Source organism: Leuresthes tenuis, unplaced genomic scaffold (genome assembly GCF_036924035.1).
Source record: "Leuresthes tenuis unplaced genomic scaffold, fLeuTen1.0.hap1 SCAF_20, whole genome shotgun sequence".
NCBI lineage: Eukaryota > Metazoa > Chordata > Actinopteri > Atheriniformes > Atherinopsidae > Leuresthes > Leuresthes tenuis.
Window position 1 is genome coordinate 2,566,669 of NW_027325374.1, and position 19,897 is coordinate 2,586,565.

General features: G+C 40.8%; 1 protein-coding gene across 2 annotated transcripts; it reads left to right on the forward strand.

The window, feature by feature from the left end:
• The first annotated feature begins 5,695 nt into the window (after positions 1-5,695).
• On the forward strand, positions 5,696-19,580 carry gprc5c (G protein-coupled receptor, class C, group 5, member C). Of its 2 annotated transcripts, none has more exons than XM_072373563.1 (5): positions 5,696-6,002; positions 10,993-12,053; positions 14,922-15,022; positions 16,016-16,141; positions 18,131-19,580. In XM_072373563.1, the coding sequence occupies exons 2-5, from the start codon at positions 11,069-11,071 to the stop codon at positions 18,161-18,163; spliced, it is 1,245 nt and encodes a 414-aa protein (XP_072229664.1). In that variant the 5' UTR covers positions 5,696-6,002; positions 10,993-11,068; the 3' UTR covers positions 18,164-19,580. The 2 variants fall into 2 exon arrangements, with proteins under 2 accessions (XP_072229664.1, XP_072229663.1); XM_072373562.1 differs by having other exon boundaries at positions 5,697-6,002; positions 11,031-12,053.
• Positions 19,581-19,897: the final 317 nt, after the last annotated feature.

Genomic DNA, 19,897 nt, shown 5'->3' on the forward strand with positions numbered 1-19,897 from the left:
CTGTGTTAAAAGCACTTTGAGTACAGGTCCAGTCCATTTTACCTGAGCAAGATGGCGGCTGCAGTGACACATTTCAAAAGACCACAGACCGGCATGTAAATGTATCTGTCTGTGTTCACAGACTGAATACAGGTGAGAGTTAAACTGAAAACCACAGTCAGGACAACTACAGATGAGGAAGTGGAACAAGAGGCAAAACAGAACTGAGGCAAGACAAACCCACCCAGAGCAATAATAACAAAGAGTGGAACAAGAAGAAAACAACTAAAGACTTGACTGATCCAAACGGAGGAAATCCTGATTAAAAACCAATAACTTCAGAACACAAACAAACTACAACCTGAAACAAAATGCCAACTAAGGGCAGAGAAATAATCAAACCCAAAGGACAAGAAAGCCAAAACACAGATAACCATTGATCAAACTCAGTGATTTCTTGTCTTGTAATGGGAAGAAATCCATCAGGTAAGATGGATCTGTTTTACTGGTCAAACATTTAGTTCTTTTAACCTTAAACAGCCATTTAATGTTGTATGGATCCTTAATTACAAGGTAAGGATCGATCGCTGCTGGTATCTTTAAAGCAGTTTAAACACCTTGAATCGTGACGTTTGTGCTTACAAAATAAGTATATATTAGATTCATAATGGACCAAAGCCATTTAAAACACACCTGTGGGGTTGGGAGCTCCAGAAAAGAACAATGCTTCATCGCTAAAGTCTCTCTGGGGGTTTGCATCGATCAATAAAACGCAGCCTTAAAGACCTCCACAGATGATGCGATGTAGACGAGCCCATGAATGAGACTCTGTGGAGGTCCGATGTTTCTGATGGATATCTGGAAACGGACAGCTGATGACCACGAGGAGCCCGACGGATGGAATCGATGAGAGAAATTCAACCCACGATAACAGGTTCCAAGGCCAGGCGGAGGACCTAATTACAGAGAATGGAAAGCTAAAAGCATGGCTTCCTATCAGTGAGGGCCAGATGGAGGAGAAAATGTAAGTTCAAACCATTCTGTCGAGATCAGCCTCGCTGAGGCAAATGAAGCAGCAAAAATCAGCTCTTGAGCAACAAGTGTGAGTCTGAGCATGGACTGGTCCTTTAATCATTGACTGAAACCATACTCACATCTCCACAGTCCTGCTGGCATGTACAACCTGTCTCCAGGAAAGCTTTTTATCACATCAGCTTCACAGCTGCTTGATTGAATACATTTTGAATCTGCTTCTGGATCTGTAGTAGCAGTGAAACTTATGCTTAAAGGCAGGAATACTGAGCATTTTCACAAGAAAATAATCACCTGATTCCCTCCTGAAAGCTGAAATTGTGAAATTAATGCTATTAAATGACAGTAAGCAGGTCGTTATCTCTGTCAAAACTGTTTCCTTTCAGAGTCAGAAGCAGCTTTATTGTCCAGGTATGTAAATACTCCGGTTAGCTTAGCTTAGCTAGAAAACCACTGTGGCTGGTTTGAAACAGACACTGTAATAAAGCATCACATCAAAATATATCCTTTTCCTCCCAGACTGAGTCTCAACCCTCCACTGAACACAAAAGGAACCAGGTGCCCCTTGGAGGATGACATATTACAGATGTTCATGAGCACAAATACTATGTTTTCTGTTTGTTCTACGTTTTGATGATCTGTGTTTCTTTTGTCTTTCTTTCTTTAAACACTGCGTCCTTTGGTTCGATGTTCTTAGTTCGCTCACTTTATCTCTGTATTCAGGCCTGTGTTTAGATCTGGTCATTACTTAACTTTGTCCTCAGTTTCCACACCTGTCTCCAACTCAATCAGCCCCAGCTGCAGTCACTTCCTCATTAGTTTCCCTCAGTATATATTCCCCTCGGTGTGCCTCAGTCCTGCTCAGATCTTTGCTGTAACCGTCGTTACCTGGACTTCTGCTGCTCTCTGTGACAAACTGAATCCTTGTGAAGCATTGATTCTTTCTTGCTTCTTGAACCAAAAATTATTTGAAGCTTTGGGGCTTCACTTTTGAGGGAAACAGTGACACCTGGTGGCAGACTGCAATTACAGCAGCGGTTTTGTAATTTGCCCGAAGCACGAGCTCAAAACATTGTTTCAGTGCCAAATGTGGGCAGTAAAACTAATTTAAAGCTGCATGTTCACAAACAGATTTAAAGCTGCCACAACTTTTAGCAATGTGGCTTCTGTCTGTTCTTGTACAACAATAAAAGTAAATGTTAGACAAAGATTTAGAGCCCAAAGTGAGAGGAAAACCATAATACCTGAAAGCAACCTGCGGAGCTACATCAGCACAACTTTTATGCGTTAAATGTTGTATCAGTATAGATTTTAGGCTGCATTTCATTCATCCAAAGGTATATATTATGTTTGTTTTATGCCATATTAGTGAAGTATGATCTGACGGAAGTGTTAATAGGTGTGCTCGTGAACGTTAAAAAGTGGCCCAACGAAACGCTCCAGTGACGTGGCAGCGCGTGAACGACAGAAGCTCAGAAACAACGATTGAAACCAAAGCGCTTCAGGAAGACTGACACAAGCCTCAAAGCCTCCGTATCATCGGCCCATCCCTGTTTAGGGACAGTAAAGAACAGTTTTCTGTGCCACACCTTCCTCTCTGCTGCACTTCTACATGTTTATCAGCTGATTTATATTTAATTTAGTCATTTATCTGTCACTGCAACATATTTTTTTAATAATAATCAGTACTGCAGCAATATAATTCCCCTTTGTGGATTAAAAAAGATTATATTGAATTGAATCCAGCTGAAGTGAACTGTAAGCTCAGAGAAAGGACAGCAGATAAAAATGCTCCATGATAATTCAGAATAAATCTCAAACCCACCTGTTTAATATGTTACTATAGCGCCATCTGTTGGTGAAACCCTGTAAGACTCAGATTTGAACCTGCAGTTGACGTTTAACTACATTTAACACAAAATATATACAATTAACGTTTTGCCTTGACTTCTTATGATAATATTGTATATTTAGAGAAGACTGGGTCAAATGTGCCAGAGAAGTTAACCCAAAAATCATGATTTAGAGACTCTTAACTTTGAATTATTTATAATTCGTGTAATTAGTGCAGAGTATTGTGTTGCATTCAAGTACCAGTCAGGATACACGAGTCATCATTTATTTTTGTACAGTTTGAAGGGAAGGGAAACACATGGGAAAGATTATATTAATTAAAGAAACTGAGCTTTGGGTGTTTGGGCCACTTTCAGGAAAAAGATCTCTCCACAACTTTTCAGGTTTTGACAAATATCATCAAATTAGTGATTCGTGTTTCTAATTTAGACATAAAAACTTATATTTGCATCTGACAGAGTCAGTGTTGGAGCTGTCAAACACGCTGAGGTACTTTTCCCGATTTAATAATCTGTTAGAGCTAATTTCTTCCTTTTGGGGCCAAATCATCAAAAATGTCTTAAACTCTATTCTTGTGATTATCAGTTATTTTAATTTCTTCCTAGATTAGTTGTTATTAATTTAACTTACTTTAGCTTGACCTGTGTTAGCTTCAACATGCAGTCATACCATGGAGATGGGAACAGAAGAGACAAGATGTCCATACTTAATTTAATTTCTATTATGCACCATTCAACTAAACTTTGCCCCATCTGCCCTCTCACCCAGCTCCAACTTTAACTTCCCGTCCCGGAACCAATTAAATGCACATAAACCCCTGGAGAACTCTTTTGTCCACGTGGCCCTAATTTTTATTGATAAAGATACAGATACAAAGATACAGTCCAACTGAAGCCAATTCCTCACTTCCACCACCAGATGTCACTGTACACCACTCCTTTGTTCAGCTAACACGTCTGTGTTGACCTCAAGTGCTTCATTTAACATCCAGTTTGGAAAGTTTCCAGTAGGAAAGAGATTTATTGTCATGTGTAAAAGACAGTTGTGGAGTAAATTGGGATGAACTGCCACGGTGGGGTTTTTGTAGTGTGTCCGAGCCTCATAAGCTACAAAACGACGACATAGTCTCATAAATGAGGAGCGGAGCTGTAACAGGGTGAGCTGGAGGTTCTGTGAGGGTTAGAAGACCAAAAGAAATTCAATTTAAGTTTAATTAAATTTCATTTATAAAGTGCCAAATAACAACAAATCCCATCTTAAGGCTTCAAAGATGCAGTCTAGTTTAAGACCGTTACAGTCATAATCCAATCAAATCTAATTAATTAACTTCTAAATTGGTCCAATTCATACAGAACCAGTTCAAATATAAGTAGCCGAGCTAAAGAAACCAACAGATTGCACCGAAACTACTCTTCAGTCCAATCCCCGTCCTGAGCCTGAGGCGACTGTGGAGAGGAAAAAACTCCCTTTTAACAGGAAGAAACCTCCATCAGAACCAGAACCAGGAAGGGTCCGTCTGCCTGGACCAGCTGGGGCTGAGAGGACAGGAAAGAGGGGACAACAAGCAGCGTAACACCAGGCCAGAGACACCTGCTGAGAGAGAGAAACACAAGTTAATGACAGCAATGATGTCAGAGGGAGGAGAGGTGCATCATGGGAGCTCCCCCAGCAGTCTGGGCCTATAGCAGCAGAACTATGGGATGTTTCAGGCTCACCTGAGCCATCCCTAACTATAAGCTTTATCAGAAAGGAAAGTTTCAGCCTGATCTTAAAGGTAGAGAGGGTGTCTGCTTCCTGAAGCCAAACTGGCAGCTGGTTCCACAGAGAGGGGCCTGATAACTGAAGGCTCTGCCTCCCATTCTGCTTTTAGGGGCCTGATAACTGAAGGCTCTGCCTCCCATTCTGCTTTTAGGGGCCTCATAACTGAAGGCTCTGCCTCCCATTGTGCTTTTAGGGGCCTGATAACTGAAGGCTCTGCCTCCCATTCTGCTTTTAGGGGCCTGATAACTGAAGGCTCTGCCTCCCATTCTGCTTTTAGGGGCCTGATAACTGAAGGCTCTGCCTCCCATTCTGCTTTTAGGGGCCTGATAACTGAAGGCTCTGCCTCCCATTCTGCTTTTAGGGGCCTGATAACTGAAGGCTCTGCCTCCCATTCTGCTTTTAGGGGCCTGATAACTGAAGGCTCTGCCTCCCATTCTGCTTTTAGGGGCCTGATAACTGAAGGCTCTGCCTCCCATTCTGCTTTTAGGGGCCTGATAACTGAAGGCTCTGCCTCCCATTCTGCTTTTAGAAACTCTGGGAACCACAAGGAAACCTGCAGCCTGAGAGCAAAGTGCTCTGTTGGGGAAATATCCAACTGTGAGATCTTTAAGATGTGATGGAGCTCGGTCATTAAGAGATTTATATGTGAGGAGAAGAAGCTTAAATTGTTGGTTTAAAGTGTAGAAATGTGTGAACACAATGAAAAATAGACCTGATAAGCACCCTTTCAGTGTATGTATGTATTATTTAAATGTCTATAAAGGAAAGTATCCCTCTTTTTAATCTGTATTCAGTTAATAGTGACGTGGTTAGTTTGAACCTCCTGTTATTTTGTGCACAACATGCTCTGAGAAGGAGTTTTTAAACCAAAATGACTGAAGAAATCTTACTGATTTTGACCTCAAAATGGAACAAATATAATTTTAAATGTTAAAATAAAAAACTGCTCCAAAATCCCATTGTTTCAAAACAGAGCAGGAAATAACTGGAGCTTTTGGAGGATGATAAATGTATTAAAAACTCATCAGACACGCTTCAAACACAAAAAGGGTTCTTTGGGAAACTTTAGAGCTTCGGGAGGTAAACTCGCGTTAATTGTGCAGTTGGGACACGTTGGTTTCCCGGATATTAAAGTCCTCAGAGGAAAGAAAGCAGGACTGTGTGACAGAAAGCGGGAGGGGTGCAGAGGGCTCGAGAGGAAAGGCTCGTGAAGGGATTCAGAAACTTTGATCGGCGCGCGTGTCTGTATCAGTCCGCTGCGGCTCTTTGCGGGATTTTGTTGCCCACTGCGGATGGTTTCTGTCCAACTGTTTTCTGTCGCAGGTGAAGATCAGCGAGCAGCGAACAGCGAGGTGTAGGCAGCTGAAAACATCCAGGTAGGTCACCATCCTCCTCCTCACTTCCCGAAGCTTTGCTGTGACATCCACGGCTCCGCTGCACGCTTTGGGGTGTTTTTCAGGAGATTTAGTGCAAGTTTTGGGGTGTTTTTCAGGAGATTTAGTGCAAGCTTTGGGGTGTTTTTCAGGAGATTTACTGGAAGCTTTGGGGTGTTTTTCAGGAGATTTAGTGGAAGCTTTGGGGTGTTTTTCAGGAGATTTAGTGCAAGCTTTGGGGTGTTTTTCAGGAGATTTAGTGCAAGTTTTGGGGTGTTTTTCAGGAGATTTAGTGGAAGTTTTGGGGTGTTTTTCAGGAGATTTAGTGCAAGCTTTGGGGTGTTTTTCAGGAGATTTAGTGCAAGTTTTGGGGTGTTTTTCAGGAGATTTAGTGGAAGTTTTGGGGTGTTTTTCAGGAGATTTAGTGCAAGCTTTGGGGTGTTTTTCAGGAGATTTAGTGGAAGCTTTGGGGTGTTTTTCAGGAGATTTAGTGCAAGTTTTGGGGTGTTTTTCAGGAGATTTAGTGCAAGTTTTGGGGTGTTTTTCAGGAGATTTAGTGGAAGTTTTGGGGTGTTTTTCAGGAGATTTAGTGCAAGCTTTGGGGTGTTTTTCAGGAGATGTAGTGGAAGTTTTGGGGTGTTTTTCAGGAGATTTAGACTCTGTTTGACATGTGGAGACCAGCTGTGTCTGCTAATGATAAATCAACTTCATCAATAAGGCAAAAATGACCAATGAAAAGGCAAAATATTGACTTTGAATAGTTTTTTCTGATGATGTGACAGTTTAGACTTCAGTTTCAGTCATTATGCTGTAAAACATAATCTCATTCTGCTTAACTGAAGAGCTCAATGTTTATTTACTCTAATATATAACATATGATTTAGAGGATTAAAAAGAATATTTATGATTCTTATATTTAAAAAATGACTTTTTACATCATGAAAAAGGAGTATCAGAGCTGTAGATCCAGCCTCAGCTGAACTGTGTCTTCATTTATTGAACAAAAACTGAGATAAAACCCAGAAGCAGAGTGTGAAAAACTAAGTGAACCCCTGATCCAGCAGCTTGCAGCAGCACCTTCAGCAGCAGTGAGTGTAAAACTAAGTGAACCCCTGATCCAGCAGCTTGCAGCAGCACCTTCAGCAGCAGTGAGTGTAAAACTAAGTGAACCCCTGATCCAGCAGCTTCAGCAGCAGTGAGTGTAAAACTAAGTGAACCCCTGATCCAGCAGCTTCAGCAGCAGTGAGCTGCAGTGATGGTTTCCTGTGGGACGTTATCAGTCTCTCTCATGGTTCTGGAGGAATCTCGGCCACTCTTCTCTCCAGCGGTTCTTCAGCTCTTTGAGGTTTGCAGCTTTGGTTTCTGCACAGCTCTCTTAAGGTCCCACCACAGCATTTCAGTCAGGCTGAGGTCTGGACTCTGACTGGACCATTGCAACACCTTGATTCTTTTCTTTTTCACACATTCTGCTGTAGATCTGCTGCTGTGTTTGGGATCTTTGTCCTGTTGATGAGCCAGTTTCAGCCCAGCTTTAGCTGTGGGACAGATGGCCTCACATTTGACTCTAGAATACTTTGGTATCCAGAGGAGTTCATGGTGGACTCAATGACTGCAAGGTGCCCAGGTCCTGTGGCTGCAGAACCAGCCCAGATCATCAGCCCTCCACCACCGTGCTTGACAGCTGGTATGAGGTGTTTGTGCTGATCTGCTGTGTTTGGTTTCCTCCAAACGTGCTGCTGTGCATTAGGACCAAACATCTCCACTTTGCTCTGGTCTGTCCAAAGGACATTGTTCCAGAAGTCTTGAGCTTTGTTCAGATGCAGCTTTGCAAACCTAAGCTGTGCTGCCATGTTCTTTTTAGAGAGAAGAGGCTTTCTCCTGCAGCCCTTCCAAACAAGCCATCCTTGTTCAGTCTTTTTCTAACTGTGCTGTCATGACCTTTGACCTTTAACATGCTAACTGAGGCCTGTAGAGTCTGAGATGTAGCTCTGGGCTTCTTCACCTTGGGGTGACCTTTAACCTTTAACATGCTAACTGAGGCCTGTAGAGTCTGAGATGTAGCTCTGGGCTTCTTCACCTTGGGGTGAACTTTAACCTTTAACATGCTAACTGAGGCCTGGAGAGTCTGAGATGTAGCTCTGGGCTTCTTCACCTTGGGGTGACCTTGCTGGGACGTCCACTCCTGGGAAGATTGACAGCTGTCCTGAATGTTTTCCACTTGTGAATAATCTTTCTCTCTGTAGAATGATGGACTCCAGATAGTCTGGAAATGGCCTTATAACCCTTCCCAGACTGATGGGCAGCAGCAGCTGCTTCTCTGAGATCATTGCTGATGGGTGTACTTAGTTTTTCACACACTTACTCCGCGTTTTGTCTCAATTTTCTTGAACACATTTTAAAACCTGTTATGGACCAGATGAACTAGAAGAAGTTGTACTTCTTCTTTCAGATGACTGTCGCCCTCCCACCAAAAAGCTCAGTCCGCTCTGATTGGTCATCCGTAAACTCAGTTAGATACAGAAATCCATATTCTCTGAGAGTAGCTGTTCGCTTCTCACTGCTGATATCCAGTCCCAGTGAAATGGTTTCAAGCTATATTAAAAGTTCCTGTTTCTAATAGTCTGTCAGCACCTCGCTGTCCTTGTATAATAAAAGCAAGATAACACTGGCCTTAGAAGAGATATTGCCATTAAATTAAATTGAATTAAACCTTAGTTTTCCCAGATTATAGTCTGTACAATTCAGTGTAATAAAAGTAGTACAAAACTGACCTGTAGTGAAGTACAAATGTAAGCCTTTTAACTCCTAATTGGACTTCTTACTTATTGTTTTGACCCATTAAGCCATTATTTTAAGGTGTTAGCTCTTCATATTCAGCTTCTTTATTTCCTGACAGAAATGGCATCAAACATACTACCAGAACTCTTTGTTTTCCTGCTCCAAACAAAGGCTAAATGCTGCAGAAAGAAACCAAATGGGAAATTGATCTGTATTCTTTTACAGGTGAGTTATTGTTGCCAGGCAACATGTGTTGTCACAGTCCTTTTTGCACCATTCTGAGACCTCGGCTGTCCCAGCAACACCCCAGCGGTGACGTGGGCTAAGTGCTTGAGAGTTGGGTGGATGACGACAGTGGAGACTGGGCCAATAAATCAGTGTCAAATATAGGCTTCTATCGAGATAAGAGACTCATAAAAACACGTAATTACTGCTGATCACTGACAGCGATTTTAAAGAAGCAGAGGAAAATAACATGTACGCTTTGACTCACAACACCTGGAACGTAAAGCCCTTTTCAGGCTGCTTAAAGATCATCTCAGTGTCCTTTACTGCAGTTTTAATTATTTTTAAATAGCAACAACTGCATCTGTTGTACAACTTAAAGTTTGCAGATTTTATGAGAATAAACATCAGACATAAAGACAAAAAAAGGTGGAAATAAAACCCCGAAGGCTCCAGCTAATATTAAGAATAGTACTTCTCTATCAAGGCTGATTTTTGGGGAAAATATCTACCTGGAACTTAACTGTGGTTAAGTTAACTGTGGTGTTCAATAATCTTTGTTTACATGAACCCAAGCTGCAGCCTTTAATAATGAAAGCTGAGTTTAGTGGTTCAATATTTGCTTTAAGGGTGATTTCACCACTGAAAGTCCACGCAGTGCACTGAACTGTGAACATGCTTTTGTTGGATTTGGTTTCACGCAAACACACCAAACAACTTCTTCCTTATATCATCACCTATGTGGCATAAATGTCTCTAAACTTTAAAGTTACTGGTTTAGAGACTAATTCTGAGCTTTAAATTGACCAGAAACAAGAAAAATAACAAGGAGATAGATCATTAAGTGCCTGATAAGTGAACAATGACACCTTAAAATCAATCCTTGGGTCAGAATTGATCTGTTTGGTCTGTAATTTTAGTCCAGATCAAACTAAATTTTGTCTGAAAGTTCAGAGTTTAGTGGCCAGTCGGGAACTTTCAGAATATCTTGGCTTCCGTTTCAGTCAGAAAATAGAAACAAAGAAAGGCTACTTTCCCTCTAACATCACTGAACCCGCTCAGATTAGTTTGATTAGACAAACTAATCAGAACTAAACAGTATTCAGACTTTAACTGTTTAATTGATCCAGTTTCCTCCACACTGAAAAGAACCGTTTGGTGTGAAAACACCAAAATAATCCTCACAAACGTTAGTTTATAGGATTATTTTGGTTTTATTGTCAATCTACTGATTTGATTGGTTGCTGCTGCAGTTTCAGATTATCTCAACACAACTTTAAGCATGAAAAACACAACCTCTGCGTCCTTGGTCTTATCTCTCTCAGTGGTTTTAGGTGGCTGACTGGTGAGGTACGTTAAATATGTGGAAAATCCTACTTTTCCTAATAGTAGCATGAAAATCAGCCTTGTTTCTGCGCCTTGAGGGATTAGAAACGTCAGTAATGCAGTGAAGTGACTGGTCCTTCAGGTCTCCATTGTCACAGTCCTGAAATGTTGTAAGTCAGATGACAGCGAAGCCAGTTTTTAGTTTGTTACACTCCATTAGGTGCTCAAACCGTGCATGCATGAGCACATGCACAACAGGAAAGGCTGGTATCTTTGAGCCGCAGAATCCGTATCGATTCGGCTCTGAAACCGGGTTCAGTTTGGTGTAAATGGATCTGAAACACAGCACCGGGGCCACAGTCTTCATATCTTTATGTTGTTTCATAGAAAGCATTGGGTTCATTGCACTTTCAGCTCAGTGACCTGTGAATTTTGTGATAAATCCTGTGAATTATTAACATCAGACATGGAAACATTTCAGTTTAACGTTCCTCTGGTCATTTTGGTTCTGACATACCTTCCAGGTAAATGTAATGGCATTATATTTATGTCTGTGTGTGTATTGGCTCATGTCGGTGTAATATTTGCACAGCTGGGTGTGGACCACAGTAATCTGAGTTATCTTTGGTGACGTATTCTGAGTCTTAATATCTCCCTTCATCAGATCTTTCTCAGTCACTCCCTGTTTCTCCATCTGAACAGACGCCGTCAGAGTCCAAGAAAAACTCCTTCTCGCCTCCATGGCCACCAACGGCACCCCTCAGGGCTGCGGCCCTAACATGGACTCCCTTTACTACAACCTGTGTGACCTCAGCGCCGTCTGGGGGGTCGTCGTGGAGGCTGTAGCAGCGGCTGGCGTCGTCTTCTCCTTTGTGCTGTTCGTCTCGCTGCTGGCCAGCCTGCCCTTCATGAATGCCTCCAGCAAGAAGAGGTCACTGGCTCTTCAGGTGTGCTTCCTGGTATTCACCGCCGGCCTCCTCTGCCTCTCATTCGCCTTCATCGTGGGGAAGGACTTTGCCACCTGCGCCTCGCGCAGGTTCCTCTTCGGGGTGCTGTTTGCAGGCTGCTTCGCCTGCCACTTGATGGAGTGTGTGCGGCTGAACGTCTTGGTGAGGGGGCACAAAGAGCCCCAGTGTTGGATCTTGTGTCTGGGCACGCTGGGGCTGTGGCTGGTGGAGGTGGTCATCAACACAGAGTGGCTGATCATTACCGTGGTGCGCCATCCCCTGGGGCCGCCCAACGCCACGGCTGAAACTGGAAGAGCGACAGCGACACCGTGCAACATTGCCAACGAGGACTTTGTCATGGCACTGATTTATGTGATGACCCTGATCCTGATTGTGGTGGTGGCAAGTCTGGCCATCATGGCGGGCAAACACGCTCAGTGGAAGAAGGAAGGCGCTCTTATACTCGTCACAAACCTGCTCTCGGTGGGTATCTGGGTGGCATGGATCGTCATGTACGTGTACGGTAATGAGCGGACTGGGGGTCCGACATGGGACGATCCCACCTTGGCCATCGCCTTGGTGGCAAACGCCTGGGTCTTCATCATCATCTACACCATTCCTCAGTTCTGCTGCATGAGCAGTGACAACGAGGAGCAGCCAGACGACAGCGAGAACGTATACGTGAACCGAGTCGGATACGAGACGATCCTGAAGGAGCAGAGCTCCCAGAACATGTTCATGGAAAATAAAGCGTTTTCCATGGACGAGCCCAGCCAAGGTACGTCACCTCCCAGAATACTTCACGTAAAGGATCATTCAAAAGTCTCTTTACTAACCAGTAACAGTCGCTTTCTTGAGTTTTCTCCTCTTGATTTTGACGCTTCAGCTAATGAAACTGGATTCGGGTTAATAGTGGAGATGCCATCTGAATCCAGAGTCACACCAATTAAACCCAAAGATCATTTAAAAAGACAATAAGATGAGAGACCCGCAGTAAGAAAAGGCCTTCGGGTCTGAGATGGGTTCCAATGACCCAAAAATGTCCGTAAACATGGCAGAAAAGCAGAAAAACATCCATAAAACTTGTCCAAACTCCACATCACAGTCCACTTATTTGCGATCGAGTTCTCCACTGCAAAGCCACAGGCTAATGATGTTTAAAATGTTTTCTTTTTGAGCCTCTATGTCTCGTCTTCTGTCCATGTTTATTGGGATTAATAGTTGGCTAAAGTCACTTTTTATCGGATAAATTTTCAATTTAATGTCATTCTCAACTCGTCACGTTCTTATATTTGGTAAAGAGCCTCTTGCTTTAGTTTCCAACGTGATGGAAACTGCTTTACAGTCACTTTCAGAGGCTCAGGACACTGCTCTTCAGCTGCATGTCGCCTGTTATGATTCTGCACCTGTTGTCGTGTTGGGAGGAGGCGAATAGACATCCGACGCCCAACCGCTCAGAGTTCAACCCTGACACTGCTGGTGTTGATCTGGTTTTTATTCATTTTTGGTCTTTTCTTTCACTCTACTAATGTACTACTTTGTTACACATAAAGGTACTGGGTTTAGCCTGGTAAAACATCTTGGTTAGCTCTTAAAATTCACCTTTCAAAAGCTTATCCATCAAAAAATGACACTTTATCTGTACTTTAATTTTTTTTAAAGTTTAAAATGTGTCAAACATTTTCTAACATTGAAAAGGAGGGAAAAAAAGACCAATTTTGACAAAATGATACTTAAAATTGTTGTTTTTGTTATATAAAAAGGTAAAAACGTAAAAATGAACCCACGAACAAGGCTTTGGAGTTCATGTTTTCCTGTCTGAAATGTCCCGTCCTTCTTTTTCTCAGAGAGAACATGAACATTACGTCAGGCTATGCAAATCATCTCATTTTCATCAGGATGGAAGCGCTATCTCTGTTTCCTGTAAAGCAAATATTTGCCCCGTTAGGGGATTGAAAGGGTTTCTGTTAGTGAGCAAACTGAACCCAGAGGAAAGTTAAGGCACATACTGTTAACTTACTCACATGTGACGAATGACATGTCAGCCACACCTTCTCCTGCCTCCATGAAACCATTCATGAAGGCTTTCTTTCCACATTCTCTGCTTATCAGAGGACCTGCACAGTGCATTTGTTATAATAACACTCAGAAAATGTCCTCTGAAGGTTGTTTCCTGTCTGTTTGATGAGCCCACAGAATCTGATACGTTGCAGTATAAAACCTGAGACCTTCGGTCTGTCGCTGCTGCATGACCACTCAGATTTGACTGATCATTGATGGTGAGGAGGATGGTGCTATATGGCTGCTAACATCCTGAAAGTTTACTCTGTGTTCATATTTCAGACTTTACAGCCACCCACAGGTTTTACTTTTATCGTGAGATAAATTCCATAAAGCGAAGACTGATGACTGAGCAGGAAAATGGCTTCATGGGCTTCATGTCTGAGATGGGTTCCAGTGATCCAAGAGGGTCCGTAAACATGGCAGAAAAGGCCGAAAAACATCCATAAAATGTGTCAAAAAGCTCTCCACTTCAAAGCCACGAACTAAAGATCTTTAAAATGTCAGTCAATGGTTTCCAAAGTTTTTATTCTTGATTTATAGGATGATTTGTGGAATGATTGATCCCAGAATGGCGCTGCCCCAGAGGCAGCAGCTCTGGACATTTTGTGTGTTTCCACAGCAGTCTGGGCCTATAGCAGCAGAACTATGGGATGTTTCAGGGTCACCTGAGCCATCCCTAACTATTAACTTTATCAAAAAATAAAGAGTTTAGTTGTAAAGTTTCCAGAAAGTCAACTTCTCAAAAAATAATCAACTAAAGCTGCGTGTGCAGATGGATTCAGATGCAGCATCTGATGAGATTTTAGCTGAATAAAATCCTGTTTTTCTCTCCCTTTGATAAAAGAACTAACATTTCTGAACAATTTATGTGAAAATGTGGGTTTATTTTGGACATCACACAGTTTTGAGCTTCTTCTTGTTTCCCAGAAATTCTGCAGTGGAGGTGAAGAGTGCAAAGTTGACTCATACAAACACAACAAACTACTCGCAGAAATGAAAGAAACCAATAAAAGAATAATTATCCTTTAAGAATCTGATGGCATTGAGCCTTTGGATGATTTTGGTATCTGAATTTGAGCTAAAAAGCCACAAATAGAAGGACCTGAATGTTTTTTTTGGGTTAATGTTACAACAACAAGGACTATAAATTAAATTCTTGATTCATGTCAGTATAATTTAACAGGGAGCAGCAACATTTGATCATTAATCACCAACTCCTCATACAGTCAGACTGTGTCTTTGTTAGCTGATGTGATCATCAACTCCTGCACAGAGTTTTCAGTGTTTGAGTGAGAAATTCAGAGGGAGTGAACCTCCTGAATCACTCCTGTTAATGTCTAACTGCTGCACCACACCTGCCTCTGATTCCCACCTGAAACATCCCGCTCTGTTTTATATCGTCTCCACAGAGACGAAGGTGTGGCACCGCTTTAAGCTGCTGGATCATTATTTATCATTAGATAGTAAAAGATTATGGTCATCCCAGAGATAAAAGCTGACAAACAGCTAAACAGAAGAGGTGTAAATACATCCTGCAGAGTGATAAAAGTGACATTTGCTGTTTTTTCTCTGTCCACCGCAGCATCCAAGCCTGTGTCTCCATACAGCGGTTACACCGGTCAGGTGCGCAGCTCAGTCTATCAGCCCACTGAGCTGGCTCTCATCACCAAACAACTGGGAAATGTGAGTGTAAAGGTTTTACAGACACTCGTATTTGAATATGTTCTAAAAGCTGAAGCTTTACGACACACACACAAGCAGACTTTTCCTCATGTAGGCAAATTATTATGAAAATGAGGAACCTTTTCCAGTTTTTAGGCATTATTCAGTCGCAAATTTAGAAGAAAAACAAATGAAGAGTCGTTGCCCTGAAGCAGTTCATTTAAAAGCAGAAGTAAGCATGACATTTAAAATGACACGAACAGTAACTTCATGGTAAGAGTATGAGGAAAAAGTTGTGGAATTTCATATCTAAACTATGTGGTGGACATAGTTTCGGTTGGTTTACTTAATCTTGTTGGTAAGATAAAGAATAAACACCCAAAAAATGTGCTCCATCAAATAACAGAGCAGGGCATTAAAGCTTTAACTCCTCGGAGTCTGTAATATAAATGTCCCTGATTGCTATATCTGCTTATAATCATCCTTTACGGCACTTCATATAACCTGATGCCCCATGTGTTGCGGATCAAAATGTGCAGAATAGACTCAGCTACCAAACCGGAAGCGCTAACTAATGTCTGAGACGTCGGAGCACTCAAAAAAATCTCAAAACCCACCCAAAGATGGTGTAAAGGGATGTAAAAAATGATCCCGGGGCGAGCTCAGACTCCGATGGGTTAAAGCTCCACCAGAAAAGTTTCTGAACCTTAAAACTATGTGCTTCTGACTTGTTTTGAAGTACAGAAATAGAACCAACAAACAGAAGTTAAGAGGAACAACAACCACAGGGAAATTACAGCAACAGTGACTGCGCTGACCTGAGAGCTATAAATACTGGAAGGGTTGATAAACAGAGTAATAACAGATGAGGTGTGAATGAGTTGAGATGGAGACCACGACCCTGTCGACACAAAACAAATCCTCCAGGGTTTGATTTGGGGTACGAGGCTCCAGCTGAGCCCACCCCCCGACTCTGTGAATGTTTTTGTGATGCCTCTGATCTAACTCACACAGCATGCTCCGGCCCAGTCCTTTGACATGATCATTCCCAGAGCTTCTGCCGGCTCTGCAGCCAACAGCGGGAGCAGCACCCCCTCAACACACAACCAGGCCGGGAACGCAGCGCACACACCGCAGAGCGTAGGTCGAACCCCCTGACGCCGCTCTACTGCTCTTGTTATCACTCGCTTGCCTCCAGATGCTTTTCTATTCCCTGCCTCTGAGCATGTTGGCCTCTCAGCTCCTGCTGTATCCATAGCAACTTCTTCTTCTGGTTTACTATGAATCACTTCTTTGTCTGGAGGTTTTTTTTTCTTTTTTCTTCCTCTGTAGTGTCCACTCTTTCAAGGCTGTGTATCTTATACCTGCTCTGTGCAATACTCGTGTGGGACTCCATGCTTTTTGTACTCTTACATCATTTATCTTGATAATATGCAAGAAACAATGTTACTGAAAAGGGTCATTTTTTCTTTTTATTGATGGGTCTTCTCTGTGGTCATTATTTGCCTTCTGAAACTTAGACTTTCTTTAAAATAAGACTCTCTGGCCTCAAGGCTTTTAAAGTGGCTCTAAATATCTGTATCCATCTCATTTGTCCTCACTGCAACAATGGACTGTTGACAGACATTGTAACGGTTAAATTAATGCAATCAACTAGTTAGCAATCATGCTAACTAGTGGATTGCATGCTAGGTATTTGGCTTCTGTGATGATAATGTTAACAATGTTAGCAATCAAGTTAGCAATCATGCTAACTAGTTGATTGCATGCTAGGTATTTGGCTTCTGTGATGATAATGTTAACAATGTTAGCAATCAAGCTAGCAATCATGCTAACTAGTAAGCATGATTAGCTACTCAGATTGGAAATTTAACTTAACTAACAAAAATTACAAAATATATTTAGCCATATTTTTGGTACTTATCTAAACATGAATGGCAGTATCTTTTTTTGTCATCTTAGAACAAGTATTCTTATGGTGTAGTGGCAGCTAAACTATACATGTAGCTGGTGACTAACAATTAGGAAACATTTAACTTCCAAAAATAGCTAAAATATTCCTGTAGTTAGTGAATTACAAAATCCAAAGTTTGTATTTAACTATGCTTCTGGGCTAAATACACACATTTTTAAATTTCCTTAGCATAGTTGATTACTGATTTAAAAGTAATTTGACTGTTAACATACAACACTTACAACAACTAACTGACTAAGAGAATTTTTTTATTTGTCATCCATGTCAAAAAAATCATTTAATTTTTGTTTTGTCATATATAATTTTTGCAGCTAAATATCACTTGTAACTACTAATTTACATAGATTATAGTGGAAATTTAGCTGTACTTTGAGCTGAAAACATAGCTATTGAATGCCGTTAGCACAATTAGCTGCTAACTGCAACTAATCATAAACTCTTACATTTTGTCCTTTTTTCATTTTCTTTTTTGCAATTAACTACAAATTAATTGTAGCTTTTGATTTCTGTGTTAATAAACTTCCAATTGTCATTTATCATTTATTTGTCTTTAGCTACTTAAAAGACCCTTCTTGAATTGCATTAGCACAATTAGCTTAGACGATCACATTTCTCAGCGACAGCAGCTAGTCTAATGAGCAACTTAAAGATATTACATTTCTATTTTGCCTCTGTTTTTACTCAACTACAGAAATATTACTTTTGGCTTTTGTTGGCATAATTAGCTGCTCACATTTGTCATTTTTGACCAACATTAGCAGATGTCGTAACACTGCCATACACCAGCTAACATATTGTAGCATTCTATAGAAACTTCATTATGTTTAGCCTTTTCTTTGTAATAATAATAATAATACATTTTATTATTATATTATAATATTATTATTATTATAACTACTTTCCAAGAACGCTATATGAATATTTTTTGTATAAAAGTTGGACATACATATGATAAACTCTACAGTAAAAGCAAAGTAATAAATAAAATGGGAGAAAGGAGGCATTTAAACTGTAATTTCTGTAATATTTATGGCCACATTTTAAGCCATCTGAGATTTATAAAAAAGAATGTTTACTTATATTTTAGATAAAGAGACTAACATCTATTTTATGTTGCCTGTAATTAACACAAATATTTCTCTCTTCTGATGCAGGGTCATGGTTTGAATAGGACGGCCCAGTGGTGAACAAGCTCTCTACACCCGGTCAAAATAACGTCAGTTCATGTCTTCTCATTTTCTGATTGTATGTTTGCTGTTATTTGTGGTTCCCTAAGCTGGCTCTAAGAGGAACCCCCTGGGCCCAACCAGCGAGGTGAATGTTGGGTCATCCCACTGATAGAGACCAGATAAACCTTCTATAGACTGATGCTCCGTGTGCCACCGGGTATCAGACAGCAAAGAGCCTAATTTAGAAGTGAAAGCCCAGGGATGAAGCTTTGGTGCAGAACAAAAACTTTGCATTGTCACCATTTGCTGACTGTGAACTTTGAGCTCTCAGCTGGACCCAAACACACAGATGAAGGGCTGTAAAACAGAATTGTCTAAATGTCTGGACTCAATATTCAGTCTATAACTACCCCAGATCATTGGGTCATTTTTTACTTGCTTTGGCAATGGAACAACTCAATTAAGAACACAATCACATTCGATTACAAAGATGATGGTGTTAAGTTTGATTATGCTAGTTAATGCACATGTTTATTTGTGGGTTGTGAATGTTTTTAATTACAGTGATAAGTTCCAATATAAAATCAGCATCTGGTATTTAACAAATGTACATACGGTGTATTGTTTATGAGTCACTGATCCCACCCTGTGGGGAACAACTGTATGAATGTGTATGTTTAATACTATTTAAAGTGGTACCGTGTGCTTTTTATCTTAAATCATCTCCATCAATTAATCATGAGAGTAGAGAGCTGAAGTCCAGACTGCATTTTGATCTTTCTTTTATTAGATTTCTGAAGATTTGAAAATTAAACCCCTGTTTTGTCTCCTATAACCAAAAGAAAGAACATAAGACTCAATATTAACCTTAAATCCTGCAGCATTAAATATTACCGTTCATCTCTAATTATGTTTAACAAGACGGGAGGATCCAGTAAAACTGAAATACTTTATACCACAACAGAATATCTAATGTCCTTTTACAGCTTAAAGTGTTTAAAGTCATCAGGTCGCACACTAATAACGTTATGAGCAGAATTAATATGCTTTACAACAAGATGAAATGCAGCTGTTGTAGTTAATACTGTAAATATAACAGTAACCATAAAGCCGTTTCTTCTGTATCCTTCTGATTTATTGGGAATTTATTGTTTTTTAGCGTTCTCTGAATTTATTCGGAGATTTTATTCATTTTCTATTGTGGACTCAAAGTCTCGGGTCCACAATGCAACTTGGAAAATCAATGAATGGTCGTTAATCCAGCAGATACATGCATGTGCTGAAGGAGAGATCGTTTACTATCAAGTAGACATGCAGAGGCACCGAAAGCTGTTGTCCAAATGTAGGAGATATTGAAAATATCTCAAAGTTGGTTTTAATGTATGAAATATGAAGCAATGTGATTTATGTGAATAAAGGAAAATAAGTCGTGGAACACGGCTTTAAATCATCCAAAAGTTTTCATTATTATCATCCAGTTCAGTTCATTTACAAAGTGCCAAATGACAACAAATGTCATCTTCAAGGCACTTCAAAGATAAAGTCCAATTAGGATCCAATTAGGATCCAATTAGGATCCAATTGACTGTAATACAATCTGTTTTTAATTTCCCTTTACTCTGGTTTTCTGCTTTGGTCTTACTTCCTGTTTTATTTTGTAAGAACTTCCCTCTTGGTTGTTCTTCCTTTTTCTGTTACTCTTTACTTACTGATTACTCTCATCTGTTTTGCACCCACTCGTCGCTCTGAGCA